The 19,682-nt window shown below is 35.5% G+C and overlaps 3 protein-coding genes across 3 annotated transcripts; 1 reads left to right on the top strand and 2 right to left on the bottom strand.

Annotated features, from left to right (window-relative positions):
* Window positions 1–7,468: 7,468 nt before the first annotated feature.
* On the top strand, window positions 7,469–8,729 carry LOC105767097 (protein SEED AND ROOT HAIR PROTECTIVE PROTEIN-like). Its single transcript, XM_012586621.2, has 3 exons — window positions 7,469–7,542; window positions 8,104–8,309; window positions 8,416–8,729. The coding sequence occupies exons 1-3, from the start codon at window positions 7,469–7,471 to the stop codon at window positions 8,727–8,729; spliced, it is 594 nt and encodes a 197-aa protein (XP_012442075.2).
* Window positions 8,730–8,889: 160 nt separating this feature from the next.
* On the bottom strand, window positions 8,890–9,465 carry LOC105767098 (agamous-like MADS-box protein AGL12). The gene has a single exon (XM_012586622.1). The coding sequence runs from the start codon at window positions 9,463–9,465 to the stop codon at window positions 8,890–8,892; it is 576 nt and encodes a 191-aa protein (XP_012442076.1).
* Window positions 9,466–12,041: 2,576 nt separating this feature from the next.
* On the bottom strand, window positions 12,042–15,826 carry LOC105766251 (elongation factor 2). Its single transcript, XM_012585628.2, has 4 exons — window positions 15,680–15,826; window positions 15,275–15,314; window positions 15,073–15,160; window positions 12,042–14,723 (listed from the first exon to the last, which is right to left on the bottom strand). Exons 2-4 carry the CDS (start codon window positions 15,275–15,277, stop codon window positions 12,283–12,285), a joined length of 2,532 nt encoding a protein of 843 aa, XP_012441082.1. The 5' UTR covers window positions 15,278–15,314; window positions 15,680–15,826; the 3' UTR covers window positions 12,042–12,282.
* Between the last annotated feature and the right edge of the window lie 3,856 nt (window positions 15,827–19,682).

Genomic DNA, 19,682 nt, shown 5'->3' on the forward strand with positions numbered 1-19,682 from the left:
GCTATAAAATAAATGAATCCGATAAGTGCATATATAGCAAATTTGAAAATAGAAAAGGTGTCATAATTTGCTTATATATAGATGACATGCTCATTTTTGGCACGGATTTGGAACAAATAGAAAACACAAAGAAATTCTTGTCAAACAACTTTGCTATGAAGGATATGGGTGTAACAGATGTTATTCTTGGAATTAAAATAACTCGAGATGAAAATACTATAACTTTATCACAATCACATTACATTAAAAATGTGCTTAAAAAGTTTGATCTTTTCAACTGTATACCAGCATCTACACCCATGGATCCTCAAATAAAATTAATATCTAATACTGATAGGAAAATTGATCAATTGAAATTTGCAAGTCTAATTGGTTGTCTTATATACATAATGACTTGTACAAGACCAGATATTGCATATGTTGTTGGAAAATTGAGTAGGTACACAAGTAATCCAAGTAGTTTGCATTGGCAAGCTTTGAATAGAGTACTTAGGTACTTAAAGAAAACTATTAACTATGGATTGTGTTACAATGGATATCCTCCAATTTTAGAAAGGTATTCAGATGCTAGTTGGATTACAAGTTTGGAAGATCATGCATCTACTAGTGGATGGATCTTCATTCTTAGTGGATGAGTCATTTCTTGGGGTTCCAAGAAATAAACATGTATTAATGATTCCACCATGGCAACAGAATTTATTGCATTAGCCGCTGCATCTAAAGAAGCAAAATGGTTAAGAAATTTGCTTTATGATGTACCTTTACGGCCTAAGCCAATTTCACCTATTTCTATCTATTGTGATAGTGAGGTTACTTTAGAAAAGGCATATTGCCAAGTATATAATGGAAAGTCTAGACACATTGGATTAAGACATAGTTATGTTCGACAATTAATCTCTGATGGAGTGATTACTATTAATTATGTGAGGTCAAGTGAAAATTTGGTGAATGCTTTGACAAAAAGTCTTGTTATAGAGATGCAGTAAAAATGGCCTAAAAAAGGATGAGACTCAAGCCCATTAATTAGAGTCACCCATGATGGAAATTTGACTCAAAGCTTGGTATAACATCAAGTCTTGAGTTCAATGAGACAAAGTACATCATTAGTATGCGACTGTTAGCAATATAAATAAATCCATCCTAAGATTAAAGTGCTAGATACCCGTAATGATAAGGGAAGGATGAGTAATTACTTTTAATGAAACCATAACATAAATATGTTAGAGTGTTATAATTACGGGAACACTCTTGATGGGATCTACCTATGTGAGTGGAAGTGTGGCCGCTTCTAGGAGCTCAAGGGCTTGACTCTGACACCACTCATGAAAAGAGGACATAGACACATGGCCATAATAGTGTCCCTAGATACTATGCATTGACCGATGTTAAAATTATTGTGTGAGATGTGTTCGGTTAATCAAATGGAATAGTAGGTTTAAAGCTTAGTCTACCATGCTATTTCGATTAACTTTAACATGTTTTCACTAAGTGAAGGTTCAATCGTAAGATACCTTCATTTATGCAAATTGATTTCCAAGAATATCAAAATCCAAAATATTTTGAAAATGGGGGAGATTGTTGGAACATTTTCAAATATTTATAGAGTTCCACTAACTATAAATGAATGAGTGTAATTAATCAAAAGTTATATTATTTTATTTTTTGAAAAATAATTATAACTATTTAAATAATATTATTTGAATAGTTATAATATTAAATGAATAATTATGTGTTTATTTTAAAGATATTATTATTCGTAAATACACCTATTGATGAAAGATGTCTCTATGAAGAGACACGAAAATTCTTATAAATAGGAATGAGATTTCATTTAGAAAACACACCAACAAATTCTAATATTCTTTCTTTCCTTTCTTCATTTTCAAATATTATTAGATTATTTTATAAAGTATTACTGCAGAAATCCTTTATAGAAATTGAGTTTCTTGTCATACATTGCTCAGTGTGTAGTGGACTATTCTCGTCAGTGCAAAACGCAAATAGTCATTGGCTTCACTGTATCCTCGAGGTTAATTTGCTTGGAACTCATTTGCACACCGAAAATAGGTGGGGACGAATATAACCTTAAAGATAGTGACTTGATACACGCCTTGGAGCCTTGTCCTATTTCTTCTTTTTCTGTTCGAGTTTCGTTTGTGTGTTCGAGATTTTCTTTACCGGAGATTTGTACTAATAGTTATAACTATTATAACTAAATATTAATATTTGTAATATTAAGTTATTGCTTATTGGTCGAGTGCTCACTTTTCCTTGAATTTAAATCATTATAATACCAAAAAAACATAATTTAAATTTAAAATCTCGAGTATTTATTTATAATGAATTATTATTGAATTATATATTAGTACAAAGTGTCACAGAATGTCATTGTTTGGAATATAAGGCTAAAACCTATGTGATTGCATGATATTTGGTGTACATGGCCTTTGTAATGTTGGCAGTTATGCACGTTAGTTAGTGGTAACCAAGTCCATAATCGCATGGTATGAATCATGCTAGGAGTTTCTACATCTTTCATGAGTCACTGGCAATAACTTATGGCTTTGTTACACCAAATATTTTCCCTTATAAAAGCCGCTATATAGGATAGCTTGCAATATTCTCTTTGTCTACACATATGCAGGGTAAATAGTTTTAGTCATTGCTGTCTCGTCGTCTTTGCTTGCCATTATTATGGCTTCTCCTCCTGTCATTGGGTCATTGCTTGTGCTTTCTTTTGCTGATTCATCTAAATAGGATCATTCTGATGCTGGAGTCCTCAGCCAAAGCCCAACTATGGTGAAAAACCAAGCCTTTACAAGATGGAACTAGAAGTAGAAGCGGAGCTTGAGCATGGTGAAAAGTCGGAAGAAGGAGAAGCAAAGCCAAGCACTGGTTACAGTAAACCAAGACCAGAAGGAGAAACAAAGCCTGAGTATGGTGAAAAGCAATGTGTTTACATGCCTAAACTAGAAGTAGAAGTAGAAGCAGAGGTTGAGTATGGTTCAACTTCAAAGCACAGCTAGTATGAAAGAACTGATTACAAGCCAAAGTCAGAAGGTGAAGTAAAACCCGACCATGATGCCAAACCAAACACTAATGACAAGCCTAATTAGGAAGCAAAAAAAATACACCTGCAATCCCAAGCTAGAAGAAGAGAAAAGGAAGGCTAAATATGAAAGACAACCATACATTGTTCAAACAAAACCAGAAGAAGAAAAGCCTAAAGAGTGTTGGAACTTTGGCAACAGCAATAACAGATTTGCAAAGCAAAACCAATAAAAAATCGAAGCAAAAGAAAATAAAAATGAAAACAGCAAGCAGAACTTGAGCACACAACAAAAATGCAACTGAACAACCATGTATTTCATTCAAATTTTGAAATATAAGGAGTTACAAAAATAAGCTTGACAGTTACCTAATTGTTTAACTGCCCCAACTAATACAAGACTAGATTATAGCTAAAATCATACACAAAAGTAGCTGACCAATTAGCCATTACATCAAAGACTAATCCTACTAACTTTCTTACACAAATTTGTAACTAAGCAAGATTACATTAAAACAAAATCAACTAAGCAACTGTTGCATTCGGTCAGGCTTCAATGCTGCACTTCCAGTCGCTTTGCTATTGCTAAGCTTGACAGTAGTTGGCTGCTGGTTCCATGTTGCATTGCAGTCCAGCTTTCAACACTCCTCCTTGGACTGTATGCAACACATACCAATTGCACTTCTCAAGGCTTCAAATCGAGTAGCATCCAAGGGCTTAGTCAACATGTCAGCCAATTGTGCCCTTGAGCTGCAATGAAATAGGCTGACTTCGTTTGTTTGCTCAGCCTCTCGAACAAAATGAAGTTTAATCTTAAAGTGCTTAGTCTTACCATGAAACACAGGGGTTTTAGCTATAGCAACTGCTGATTGATTGTCCACCCAAATCTCAGTTGCTTCAGCTTGGTTTTCATTAAGGTCTTGAAGGAGTTTCTTGAGCCATATGGCCTGATTGACAGCTGCTGCAGTTGCAATGTACTCTGCTTCAGCTGTGGACTGAGCAATAGTCTGTTGCTTCTTCGAACTCCAACAAAACACACTCGATCCAAGTGTGAAGAAGTAGCCAGAGGTACTCTTCATGTCATCAAGAGAACCTGCCCAGTCACTATCTGAGTATCCTTCAAGTCTCAGCTCTTTTCCTCTTTCAAACATCACACCAAACCTTGCAGCCCCTTTAATGTATCTAAGGACCCTTTTTGCTGCTTTCAAGTGAGCTTCATTACAGCAGTGCATGAATCTCGATAGCAAGCTGACACCAAACATAATATCTGGCCTAGTTGTTGTTAGATATAACAGGCAACCTACTAGGCTTCAATAGTGTCTTTCATCAACCCTTTCCTGATCACCATTACTAGTCAGTTCTTCACCTTGAGCCACTGGTGTGCTGACTGTTTTACAGTTCTGCATGCAGAATTTATCAAGGATCTTCGAAGCAAATGTGTGTTGGCTGATGAAGATGCCTCGATCAGATTGATGCACTTCCATACCAAGGAAGTAAGTCATGATCCCCAAGTCAATCATCTCAAATACTTGTTGCATTTGGACTTTGAATTCATCAATAAGCTCATTTTTGCTCCCTGTCACTAGTAGATCATCTACATACAGAGAAACAATCAGCAAAGTCTCACATTCTGACTTCTTTACATAAAGTGTAGGTTCACTAGCACTTTTCTCAAACCCGAGCTTGGACAGGTAGGTGTCAACCCTGTCATACCAGGCCCTTGGTGCCTGCTTTAGGCCATAAAGTTCCTTTCTCAGCCTGTACACCTTGTCTTCATGTCCAGCAACCTTAAATCCATTTGTTTGCTCGATAAATATCTCCTCTTTGAGAAAACCATTCAAAATTGCTGATTTCATATCCAATTGGTGAACCTTCCACTGTTTCTGAGCAACTAAAGCAAATAGAAGCTTGATTGTGTCCAATCTTGCAACTGGAGCAAATGTCTCCATAAAGTCAACTCCAGACTGCTGACTGTAGCCTTTCACCACAAGCCTAACCTTGTGCTTGTTCAATGAGCCATCAACATTGTATTTGACTCTAAACACCCATTTAACACCTATGACCTTCTTGTGGTCTGGTTTGTTCACTAATTCCCATGTCTGGTTCTTGTTGATCATCTCCAATTTAGCTTCCATTGCCTTCTTCCAGTTCCTATCCTTGACAGCCTCCTCATAGTCAGTAGGCTCAACTACAGCAACATTGCACCTTTGGTAAACATCAGCTAAGGTTCTAGTGCCTCTCACTGGTGTATCATCAATAGCATCAACATTTGGTCCTTCTTCTGTAGGTTCAGTAACCAAATCCAACTGATTCTCTTCAAACAAGCCTGCTTCAGCACCATTCCAGCTCCATACCCTATCTTCATCAAACTTCACATCTCTGCTGACTAAAATCTTCTTTGTTGATGGATCATACACCCTATAACCCTTCTTGTTACTGCTATAGCCAACAAAAATTCCTGGAACAGCTCTGCTCTCGAGCTTAGTTCTCTTTTCCACTGGAACATGAGCATAACACACACAACCAAATACTTTCAAGTGTGCTACAACTGGTTTGACTCCATGCCAAGCCTCAAAAGGAGTTTTATCCTTGACTGTTCGAGTTGGCAATCTGTTGAGCAAGTATACTGAGGTGTTAACTGCCTCAGCCCAAAATTGGCTTGGAAGTTTGCTCTGAAATAGCTGACATCTGGCCATATCAAGCACAGTTCTGTTCTTCCTCTCACATACTCCATTCTGTTGAGGAGTATAGACAGTTGTTAGCTGATGATGAATCTCAGCACTTTCACACAGCTTCTGAAATCTATCAGACACATATTCAGAGCCATTATCAGTCCTCAAGGCTTTAATTTTACAACTAGATTGGTTCTCAACAAATGCTTTAAACTTGCAGAAGGCCTCAAACACTTTTGACTTCTGCCTCAAAAAATAAACCCAACAAAGCCTTGTTAAATCATCTATAAACAGAACAAAATACTTATTGTCACTGATTGAAGATGTTTTCATAGGACCACAAACATTAGAATGCACCAATTCGAGCCTTTCTTGAGCTCTCCAAGCACTGTCAGCAGGAAAAGGCAATCTAGCCTGCTTACCAAGCTGACAAACCTCATAAACAGTCCCACTAGCTTCAATTTTAGACATGTCTTCAACCAAATTTAGCCTATGCAACAAATCAAGGGATCTAAAATTAGCATGGCCTAATCTCCAATGCCATAGATCAGTGCTAACAGCAAGGCTGGTGTATGCCTTTCTTTCTACTTGACTTACATCCAGCATGAAGCACCTATCAGTCATGGCCACCGTAACTAGCTCCTGACCAAGTGAGTCTTGTACAATGCAACAGCCATCTTTAAAGACTAAAGTATAGCCCTTTTCTACTAATTGGCCCACACTAAGCAGATTCTGGTCTATGTCAGGTACAAAGAGCGCATCAGTGATTAGTTTGTTACCTAAACCAGTGCTTACCAGCACATTGCCTTTGCCCTTGGCCTCAATCAGCTTCCCATCTCCAATTCTAATATTTGAGGTGAAGGTCCTGTCAAGGTCCTTGAACAACTTTGCATCAGATGCCATATGGTGTGAGCAGCCACTGTCTACTAGCCAATCACTGCTGGCTTTTGTTGTGCCAACAAAACAGGATGCTATAAACACATGCTCCTCCTGAGCTTGTAGATCTTTAGTAGGTCGAGCTTGTTGCTGAGCAGCCTCCTTTGCCTTGCCTTTGCACACCTTCTCCACATGACCAAACTGTTTGCATTTCCTTCATTGAATGTCTGGCCTATACCAGCAATACTTCTCTGAATATGTTATTTTCTTGTAGTAAGCACATGGTGGAAACACCATTTTTCCTTCATCTCTTCTTGATTTGTCTCTCCTATTGTGCCAAGGCTTTTTGCCTTTCACATTCAAACTCGAGCCTTCACTGGATTTTGCCTGGAAAGCACCTTCAAACTGTTCTTTCTGCCTATTTGCTCTCCTTTGCTCAAGTGCATACAGGGAATTTATCAGCTTAAATAGTGAGATGGCTGATAAGTCCCTCGAGTCTTCAAGTGAAGAGATCTTTGACTCGAATTTCTCAGAGAGAGTTGTAATGACTTTTTCAACAACTCTGCTCTCACTAAAGTCCATTCCAAGGAGCCTTATGCTATTGAAAATGGTCATTATCCTGTTTGAGTACTGCTTGATGGTCTCAGACTTCTTCATCTTCAGATTTTTAAAATCTCTCCTGAGATTGATCACTTGCTGCTGCCTCATTTTGTCAGTCCCCATAAACTCCTCCTTCAGCTTATCCCAAGCCTGTTTAGGTGAGTCACAGGCCATGATACGAGTGAAGATCACATCAGACACACCATTCTGCAAACAGGCCATAGCCTTGTACTTCTTGGCTCGCTCCTCAGCATGCTGCCTCATTTGAGCAATGGTTGGATTTGCTCTCAATGGAGGTGGTTCAGCATCGTTTTCAATCACACTCCATAGATCATGTGCCTGGAGGTAAGTCTTCATTTTAACTATCCAAATGTGATAGTTTTCTCCAGTGAACACAGGTGGTGGAGGTGGAGTGAAACTCATTTTGCTAGACTGAATTCAAGCCTTCGATTTTCCCTTTTTTAAGCTTTGCTTTTGACAAAATACAACCAATAACAGAGGTCCCTCAAAGACTTGGGCTCATGATACCATTTGTTGGAACTTTGGCAACAACAATAAGAGATTTGCAAAGCAAAACCAATGAAAAATCGAAGCAAAAGAAAATGAAAATGAAAATGAAAACAACAAGCAGAACTTGAACACACAACAAAAATGTAACTGAACAACCATGTATTTCATTCAAATTTTGAAATATAAGGAGTTACAAAAATCAGCTTGACAGTTACCTAATTGTTTAACTGCCCCAACTAATACAAGACTAGATTATAGCTAAAATCATACACAAAAGTAGCTGACCAATCAGCCATTACATCAAAGACTAATCCTACTAACTTTCATACACAAATTTGTAACTAAGCAAGATTACATTAAAACAAAATCAACTAAGCAACTGTTGCATTCGGTCAGGCTTCAATGCTGCACTTCTAGTTACTTTGCTGCTGCTAAGCTTGACAGTAGCTGGCTGCTGGTTCCATGTTGCATTGCAGTCCAGCTTTCAACAAAGAGAAAGAAGAGCTACTCTCCATTGGTGTTGAAGGGATCGGAGCTACTCTCCATTGGTGTTGAAGGGATCGTTTTATACAAATTAGGTTCTAATTACTATCCCATGGTAGGTAATGCAGCTTTGAACATTGTGTATATAGTACTAACTTTGGTTCAATTCTGTTCACGCTTTTTACTAACAGAAATTTTCTTATTTAATATATCCCATGATTGCAGGGGCTTCAGCAAAAGTAAAATGTGTAGCAGTTGATGAGGTTGGGCTGGGCAAAACTGTCCCAATATGCAGTGTAGTAACTGATGCAAAGGGTTACTTCTTTACAACATTATCTGCTTTAAACCTTAAAGATTGCAAGGCTTTCCTTGAAAAGTCTCCATTAGAAAGCTGCAATGTTCCAACAGATGTGAACAAAGGGATAAGTGGTCCTCCTTTTTCAGGCTATCGTGTTTTGAATCAGAAGCATACCAAGTTGTATTCATTGGGGCCTTTCTTCTTCACCTCTGGACCTAAATCAGTCCCTAATGGTTACTAGGATTTTATTGAAGGATGCAACTGCAGGTAAGAAAATTCATCATCACAAACCCTTTACTACTTTCAAAGAATTGTTTAAATCAAACTAGCCTTCAATTTCTAAAAGATTACAAGAAAAAGATAACAAGAGGAAACTCAATATCAAAAGCCCTATACTGCTCTCAAAGAAAATGGATCATCGTATCATCACCAGCACCATCATCGTCATCATTGTGAGGAGGTTTATTTAGATCAATGAAACAATTCTCACCCTTAATCTCCCCTTCATTGATCTTCCAAACATTATCCCACTGGTTCAAGTTCAACCCTTGCGTATCCATCACTCTTCCATTCCCAAATCTCCCATCATCATTATGATCATCATCTTGACCAATTTCTTGAGGAAAAAGACGAAGAGTAACACCATCATCATAGTTATTATCATCTTCAACAATTCCTTGGTTAGAAGTACCGGCATCATCGTTACGACCATCACCATTATTATCTTTACCAGCTTCTATCGACAGATAACGATCAATAACTGCATCGGCGTTATCGGAAGTATGAAACCTACCTTGCTCTGAAATAATGACAACACCAATGTCTTCCCCAGTGATCGATGACAATCGAGCAGCTTTGCTTAGTAAACCCTTTTTCCGCTTCGAAAAAGTCACCCATCGTTTCTTTTGGTTTGGTATTCGCTTAAGCTCAATCCTTCTTCGACCGGTCCCTCTTCTTCCTGGTCTTGCTTCATCCATTGCTAACACCAAGAAAACCCAAGAATTAAACAGTTAAAGAAAATAAACTTTAATATCATCATAGCATTTAGAGGATATATAAGATGCACACGCCTAACTAAATAGATAAACCTTAAAACATAATTACTTGTTTTATTAGAAATTGATGATTAGTTTTAAAAAGGAAAGACTGTTTTAGTTACCTTTTACTACCTCTTTATTTTACCTAAAATTAACAACAAAATTTAGAAAATATATATTTTTATAAATAATAATAAGGAAAATTATTATTTTTGGTTTTTTTTTTTGCTTTGATAAACAAGTAAATTAAAAGTTATAATCCTACCCAAACAGTTACCAAAAATATTAATATATAAAAGTCTGATGTATGTACTTTAGAAGCCTAACCCTATATTATTCATTACCATAAGTAAAGAAAAATTTATAAATTTTTTTGGTTGAAACTAAGTTTTCACTCGTAGTCGTAATTGATTCTTTTATGATGGATGTTTTCTAAAAAAGTAAGCGACTAATCATCGGAAAAAAAAACTTATATTTTGGTTCAATGGCATCGGAGAATTTAAGAGGGACAAAAATAGCAACCTCAAAACGTAGATGTTCCTTGTTCAAGAAAGCTGCTGAACTTTCAACACTATGTGGGGCAAGAGTCGCCATTGTTGTCATCTCTAAGAAGGGGAAAGTATCCATGTTTCCGGATTCGGATACCGTTATCCATCGTTATATTAACAGAAAAAATAAGGAGGAGTTTATGAACAACGAAGTCGCAGAGGAAAGTGTTGATCAATCGTTGAGTGATCAAAATCTATCTCTAACTTTACCTGCTAATTAAGATAAGTTTTTCGGTTTTATTAACTCGGATTCGAATATTTGATCTGAAAAGAGTTCTTTCTCATGGTATATTCGAGTTGATAGAGGTGAAAATATTCTTATTTTACTTTTTTTGTTGTAATTAATTAAATGTTAAATGTTATTGTTTAGTATTTTCATAATTTAATTTTTTAATAATCTAAATTATAGGTTGAGTGTAAAAGAAAATGGGATTTCTTGATCGACAATGATTGATGAGTTTAGTTAATTGGTTATAATCTCTTCAACGTTATTCATATCAGTTTAATTTGGTAGTATTCATATGTTTATAGTTATGGTGTAAATAAGAGACCAATTAACTGTGATTTGTTGTTTTATTTCTTTATATTTATCTTCACAGTTTCATCGTTGTTCTATTTCTGCATATTTTCCTATCTTCTTTCCATATTTTCATATTTGTTGTAGTGGAGTGGGTATCAATCCCAATCTTTATCCAATTACAAGAGTTAATTTGTAAGAGTTAATAAACATAATTAAATTATTGAAAAGTAAAATAAAACCTTAAATTTTGGAAAATTAACCTTGTTTTGAAGAATGACTAAAAATATTAAATACAAGTAAAGAAGTTAATATAAAATATTAGTCAATTATCTTATTTCAGATTAATACCTTTTCAAACAAGTTCTATCTTTTAACATAGAAAATTAAATTAATGCTTGATTTTTAGGTTATAATGTATGGATGCATGGGTCTCAGTTATCATTAATAAATAATAATATTATACATCATCATTATTAAATAAAATAAAATTTATCAATAATTTTATTTAATATAACTAAATATAATTATTACAAACAAATATTAATATTAGAAACTTTAAATTGTTATCTATGGGTTGAGTGTTCACTTTTTTTCTTGAGTCCAAATCATTATTATACATAAAAAGAACATCTTAAAATCTCATGTTTTTATTTATAATTAATTATTATTTAAATAAGTTATTAGTGTTTATTCCACAATGAAGTGTCACACAATGTCATTGTTTGGAATATAAGGCTAAAACCTGTGTGATTGCATGATATTTGGTGTACATGGCCTTCGTAATGTTGGCAATTATGCACGTTACTTGGTGGTAGCCAAGTCCACAATCGCATGGCATGAGTCGTGCTAGCAGTTTCTACATTTTTCATGAGTCACTAATGGCTTTGTTACACCAATTTTTTTCCCTTATTAAAGCCGTTATGTAGGATAGCCTGCAATATTCTCTTAGTCTACACATTTGCAGGGTAAATAGTTTCAGTCATGGCTGTCTCGTCGTCTTTGATTGCCATTCTTATGGTTTCTCCTCCTGTGCTTGCTTTTGCTGATTCATTTAAATATGATCATTATGATGCCGGCAGTAACACAATTTGAACCGGTTCAGTTAACAAGAATTTTAATCAGTAAAGACTAATTTAATAAGCTTTATACTCAAGTTGATTAAATTTTGTTTATTATAAAATTCTGTTTTTACGATTGAAAAGTTCTTAGATATTATTATTTATTATTTTAATTAACTATGAATAAATCGAATATATACAGTAAATATTAATTGAAGTTCATTTGTATATATGATACATCACAATTTGAATTTATTTTAATAATCTATAAATTTATGTAAATTAAAGTTTTTTTTAAAAAAAATTATTAAATTAAAACATAGTAACGGCGACCGGCAGTGTATGTAAATGGATGTCAAAACAGTTATGAAGGTAAAAGAAAAATATAGGTTTAAGACGATCAATGTTGACTCAAATACATTTCATCGAAACAATAAAAATTAACAACACAGATGGAGGGCGAAGTACATTGTAAAAAAGCGTCTGAAAAAGACTGAAATGACCTTGCATGATAAGATTGTATGGGTGAAGGCACCCCAAAACTACTAACAAAAACATTAAGAGACAGACACCGAAACAAAACTAAATTGCAGCAGAAAATATAGCGGCAGAAGCTGAGTTATTCTCAACCTTACAGCTTGTCCTCGTACTCAGAAAGTGGGGTCATCTGCTCCTTCAATCCCTTCCTCTTACGGATCTCAGCAACATGGCCTGCTGCCTGGGAACCCGGTTCCAATGGATCTGATGACATCATATCCCAGTGATCAAACACACATTGTGGGAAAGCCTGTCCGGAGGTTGCAGCCCTCAGAGTGCTGGAGAATCCAAAAGACTCAATAACTGGAAGGTAGGCCTTGATGTTGTAAAGTGGAGTACCAGGCCTCTGCATCTCCTCAAACACATGTCCACGCTTCTGGTTAAGAACACTGTAAATACCACCAAGTGCCTGCTCAGGGGCTTGAATCTCAACCAAGTAAACAGGCTCCAGAAGCCTTGGTTTGGCCGTAAGCTGAGAAGCATAGAAAACCCTCCTGGCAGTTGGAATGATTTGACCACCACCTCTGTGGATAGCATCAGCATGGAGAACCACATCACAGACTTCAAAGCAGATACCCCTCATGTTCTCTTCAGCTATCGCACCTTCCTTTGATGCCCACTGGAACCCCGCAACTACAGAGTCCTTGATTTCATTAAGGTATTGAACTCCTTTACACATATCAACCACCATGTTAGGACCAGTTGTCTCAGGGCCGAAACACCAAATCTTCTTAGCAAGATCTTTGTCCCAACCATACTCCTCGGCCAAAATCTTGGAACGAACCTTGGGATCATCTCTTGGACCAATACGACCTTCATCAATGGCCTCAGCAAGACCTTCCTCCAAGGGTCGAGCTTCCATGTACAGACGGTTGTGCTTGTTAGGAGACTTGCTCATCACAGTCCTGCAAGACCTCTCAAGGACAGTCTCACGGAAGGACACAACCGGGTCTGACTTGACGATCTCAGCACCACCCATGAAATCTTCTTGTAAATCCTTGAGACAGATCTCAAGGTGGAGCTCTCCAGCACCAGCAACAATGTGTTCACCAGACTCTTCAATGGTACAGACAACCATAGGATCAGACTTGGCCAAACGCTTCAACCCTTCAACAAGTTTGGGAAGATCTGATGCAACCTTGCACTGAACAGCAACACGGACAACAGGGGAGACAGAAAACTTCATGGCACGAATTGGGTGGGCATCAACTTCCTTCTCATTGGTCAATGTAGCATTCTTGGTGATGAACTGATCCAAACCAACCATGGCAACTGTATTACCACAAGGAACGTCCTCAACTGTCTCCTGCTTCTTTCCCATCCAAATCACAGTTCTCTGTACACTCTTTACATACAAGTCTTTCTTCTCCCCAGGTACATAGTTTGGACCCATGATTCTGACCTTCAAACCAGTTGCAACTCTGCCAGAAAAGACACGACCGAAAGCAAAGAACCTACCCTTATCAGAAGCGGGAATCATCTTTGAAACATAAAGCATAAGAGGACCCTCAGGATCACAGTTCCTAATAGCATTGGCATAGACATCATCAAGAGGACCCTCATACAAGTTCTCAACACGATATTTCTGAGCCACGCTAGGAGAGGGTAGGTGAAAGATCATCATTTCCAGGAGAGCACTGCTTGCAGGAAGCCAGGTCTGCATAACACGCTTCATGAGGGCCTTACCCATCAAGTCCTTCTCTTCAGACTTCATGGTGACACCAAGCTTTTGTAGCATGGGCCATAGCTTATCTTTCTGGTCATTCATACAAGTGTTGATGATCTGCTTGATGGGCTCATAACAGAATTGAACAAAACCACGCTTGCAGGTGGCAGTGCCAGTGTTCTTGGTGGTCCATTTCCTGGTAGCTGGATCAAAAAAGTTCTCACCCCAAAGCCTTTCCATCATTTTGGACTCATCGACTCCAAACTTTGAGGCATACATTTTAGCAAAGTTGGTCAAGGTAAAAGCCCAACCATGCAAACCAGCAGAGAAGGCAACTGTTCCCTTCTCAGGGTAGACTTGAACATCACCAAGAAGAGGATCTTCATAGGTGGCCATGATGACGTTGGCATTTTCGATCACTCTCTGGAATGTCTGGTAAGCCTCCTCTCCATCAACCTGAAGCTCAAGGAAGCACCTATCCATCTTGTTAACAGTCAAGACAGGCCTGATCCTTTCTCCAAGAGCCTGACGGAGGACAGTCTCTGTTTGGACACAGACACCTTCAATACAGTCAACGACCACAAGGGCACCATCAGTAATACGAAGTGCAGCTGTGACCTCAGATGAAAAGTCAACGTGCCCAGGTGAATCAATAAGATTGATGAGGTACTCATTCCCTTGCCTCTCTCCTTTGTAGCTCTTCAAAGAATCATCACTCATTTCATAATACAGAGAGATGCCAGTAGACTTAATTGTGATACCACGCTCAGCCTCATCGGCACGGGTATCTGTCATACGAACATCACCAGCAACTTCTTGTGCAATGATACCAGCAGCAGCCACAAGCGAATCAGTAAGAGTAGATTTCCCTGCATATCCCAATAAATAAATCAATAAATGAAGCCCAAAAAATTCAACACCATAAAACAGCACAATAACATATTAACAATTTCTATTATCAAGACCTGAAATACTTCTACGCTAACAAACTAAACTGGATTTCATTTGTAACTATTCTAGCATAACTTTTAAAGCTTACTTGTTCATTTTACCATTACTGATCTTTTGAAAAAGCTTACCCAGATGAAATTTCATAAATGAAGTGATGACACATGGACAAAAACAGCATTAACCAAAACATTAAAGTATACTAACAAGTTTGACATTTTAGCTCAGATTCAGTGATAAACTGACAATCCACAAGAATTAAAAACATACCATGATCCACATGGGCAATAACAGACATATTACGGATGTTGTGCTTCCGGTCCATGATAGCACGAAGCTCCTCAGCTGTAAACTTCACCTGTAACATATCCAACATAAATCGAATTAAAAAACATACACAGCAAAAACTTAAACTAAAACTAAAAAAAAACTCAGCAAAAGAAGAAACACGTATTATATTGAGAGAGCTCACCATCTTGACTTGTCTTTAAATTACACTGAACAATCAAAACCTGCCCATCAAACAAAAACAAAGTTCTTAATCTTCCAAGCTGAATGAAAACATGAGGAATCAGCAAAATCTCAAAACCCCAAAACTCATCCAATTGAAAAAACGAATATCTCGAGATCTAAGTTCATATTGGCTATACTATACACAGAAAATATGAAAAAGAAATGAAAAGAAAAGACCATAGAAGTACAACCCTTTTCCTAAGAGCGAAGTAAGTGCATAGTTTACTACTAAACAGATTCAAAATGAAAATGAAAACAGGATCTACGACTAGAAACGATTAAAAACCAATAACAGATGAACAGTTAAGGATCTAAATAGAGAGTAGAGACAGATCTCAAAGAAGACGGAGAGAGAAGAGCAAACCTTAGAGTTAGGCGGCGAGAGAAAAGGGATGAAGATTGCAAGAAAAACTCTCCTCTCGAATGAGAGGTAGACAAAGGAGGATAGGCTTTATTTATATTCAACGAGGTGCCGACTAAAGTATGTTTGAGAGTGCCAATGTAAGGGCGTCTCAGCTAGGGTTATCTTCGACTTTCGAAACCTTTAAGATATTTTCAACTCTTTTTCATTTAATACTTAATTGGTTAAAATATACTTTAAGTCTGTGTACTTTTTATATATTTTAAATTTAGTCCTCTTACTTTTAATTACATAATTTTAGTACCTTTATTTCTAGATTTCAAAATTCAAGTCTAATTTTTAGCAATGTAAAAGTTCTTCTACTAAATTTGCTGATCCAATAATTTGAAATAATAAAATACTTACTTGGTAGTCATATAACAAAAAACGTTATAATAAACTTAAATTTTGATAGAATAAGTTTATCCGTGGTAACAATTAGACTTGCATTTTGAAATTTGAAAGTAGAGGATTAAAATCCTTAAAATAAAATAAAAGACTAAATTTCAAAGGTACAAAAGTATAAAGAATTGAAGCATATTCTAATTTCCTCTCTCATTCTTTTTCCTTTTAGTAGAAATTTTAGTAGAAAATATAGATTCGATTATTTATTCTTGATCGATTTCATCATACTTCTTAAATATATATACATTCAACTCTCGAATCCTCAAAGAATTTATCCTCTTATAACCCCTAAAGAATTTATAGGGTATCTTAATTTTCCTATTTATATATTTATAACATATAGTGATTAAGACCCTACAAACAGATGGCATGTATAAGCCTATGTATCCTAAGTAAAAGTTGAATTATACTATAATTTTTGTGTCTATTTTTCTGTATGTTTCTTATTATAAAATATGCATTGATAAGATTATGTTTATCAAATCTTAGTTTATTATTTTCCTTCATTTATTTCAATCTTGTTTACATAAGTGAAATATTTTATTTTAAATTTTGATGTTTTAATAATTGTTCTCAAACTTGCGTTGTTTTTAAAGGCGTTTTAATAGTTTAGCCATTTGATTAAATTGTTAATTTAATTAAAAGTGTAATATATTTATTTTATAATATTGATGTCACATAGTATATATTTTTGAATATGTATATTGATCCCGTATTAGACGAAAATTGAAATAGCAATTTATGCATGTTGATTTTTTCATAATTAGTACGATGTATATGCTTTGGGTCTAGTGCCTTTAGTGTAAGATGTCGTTAAATGTACTTGTAATTTTTGAATAAAATGGTTTAGTAAAATTCCATCATTCTCATTAATATTTTTTGTATAATGTCCTCAACGGTTTTTGCACACAAAGTAAAATGAAAGAAAATATTAGTTCATTAATTATCTAAGGTTTAACTAATATTAAGTTGCACTATGTGGTTTGGATCATAATGCGAGAATACAACTAATAATAGTAGATAATCTAAATGGTCTATAGTCTAATCGAACTTTAACAAGTCAATTAAAAGATTATTATGTCATCTTTCAAGTCCAATTAGAGAGATATCTTGTTTTGAGTATCGGAGCAGATGACCCTCAGAAGATAGGTCTATCAACTCTGTTCTATCGAGCACCGGCTGAATCTACGCCAGGTGCCTTGATCCCAATTCTATTCTCACCTTTGATGGAGTGATCACTGCTGTAATTATCACCATCAACAGCGTTTCTCGATTCCCTGAACATTTTCATCTATAAAATAGAGGAATTAATAATCAACATCTAGATATCGACTCAAACTCGACTTTGGCATATACCTCTAGACTTAATTTCGAGCTCAATTTAGTCTAAGAATTAACTAAACCTATAGTTCTGATACCACTAAATGTATCATCATATACCAAACCTAATTGCCAAGTTCGAGCTATAGGATGTCACATTCGTTGTAGGAGAAACTACGATTAATTATATTCAAATTCCAGCATTAAACACTTAGATATGAGTATTACATGCTTAAAACACGCTATATGATCATTTTTAGGTCATATACCAGCTTACGAAAGCTCAATACTATCCCAAGGTCGAACAAGGACTAAACTACAACATTTTCAAAACTTTCTAGACTGGTGACACGATTTCCAAGGTTTAGTGATGTGACCTTGAATACAGGAAACAAGCTTCCCAACCCTGAGGACCAAATTGTAAAATTTCCAAAACATAACACGGTCGACGTCGCGACGAGGAGAGCTAATATCACGACATTCTTGATAGTCCATTATGTTCTAAATTTTATTTGATTTAACCTAACATATGACAACAATGTTTGGCCTTAAGGCCCCAATCATCCTTTCAACACAAATAGACATGCTCAAAATACCATTTTCAAGCCACTAACACTTTTACCATACATAAATGTTAGCCATTTCATTTCATTTCATTTCACTCACAACATTATTCCTAAAATTGACCATTTACAATTTGAAACAAGATAACCTAAGTACATGCCATTTGACAAAATGAAAGGAACTTTACAAACTATATTGAGTCAATGGCTATAGATCGAAAGTTGACTTCACCTTTCAGGCTTTGGGAATTACCTAAACCTGTGCCTGAAATAAACAAACTATACGCTGAGCGATAAAGCTCAGTGGTAGTTTCATGATTCAAGATATTATAACATATAAATTAACAATTTGACATAATGCACATATTCTCAATATCTACCAATACACATCCCATAATGCAACTCAATTCATCTATTATACATATATGAGCCTTCTTATAAAAATGACAATTTAAACTACTCAACATAGCATCGTATTTAACCAATTCAATTTATTTGCCCATTTGTCTATCATTAAGCCATTTCTCATTCATTACCAATCATGAATTCAGCATCTATACATACTTACTATTGATATTAATTCATCTAATTTCGTGATCAAACTGTATCATTTTCCTTTTCGCTTACCATTCAATCATTTTCTAGAGTCTATCGACTCATTCATACTCGTTTCGGCCCTAAGGCTCGTTTTCAAATGATTTTCATAATAAGATATATACTTTCTTTATCAGTTTGGTTTTATAGCATCATATAATTTCGCTTTGGTGACAACTTACTATATGTGCCAATTTCCCCTTACTTTGGTTTACAATTCAATACATATATCATTTCTCAATCATATTCATAATCACAATCCGATTCATCATTGATACACATGTATTTCTTGTCATACAACACATATATCTATCCAATTTCCATATCATATATCATATTCCAAGTAATTCATGTCATTTTCCATATTATTCATTTTAGTCCTTTAACTCTATATTACATATCAAACTCAACCAAAAGAATCCATACTATCACCATATACTCACCTTGATATTCAATCATTTATTTAACATGTATATGCAAGCAAATATTTCTATTTCGAATCATAAAAGTACAAACTGAGATTTCACATCACTCGTCAACAACTTTCACTTTTCCTTTCCCTCTCGATGATTCAGCGTTGACGTTAGCTACGTACGATGAAACAACATAATAAACAATATCAATTTCTATCAGTTCACATTCAAACACAAAACCAATCATAAATTTTAATTTATTCAATTTAGTCCCTAAACCCGGGACAAACATGACTTTCAGTATAAAGCTTCAAATTAGAATCCAATTTCACATTTACTCATTAAAGACTTTATACTTTTTATTCCTAGCTTAATTTCATGACATATTTTCATTTTATTCAATTTGGTCCCTAATGTAACAAAGGTAACAATCAAGCTTGTTAAGCTTTACAATTTAATCCTTTTAAAATCTAAGCTTAATTTATATCAATTTCAAGCCTATTTCTTCAATTTATCAACAATGATAACTTATCAAAATTTCACCAATTGAACAAATTGATACATGGGCTAGCTAAATTGAGCTTCCGTGATCATAAATCTATAAAAATAAAAGAAAAACGGCTACAGACTTGGAAATGATAATCGAATGTCAAATAAGTTTTTGAAGCTTTC

The sequence above is a fragment of the Gossypium raimondii genome, chromosome 5 (assembly GCF_025698545.1).
Source record: "Gossypium raimondii isolate GPD5lz chromosome 5, ASM2569854v1, whole genome shotgun sequence".
Taxonomy (NCBI): domain Eukaryota; kingdom Viridiplantae; phylum Streptophyta; class Magnoliopsida; order Malvales; family Malvaceae; genus Gossypium; species Gossypium raimondii.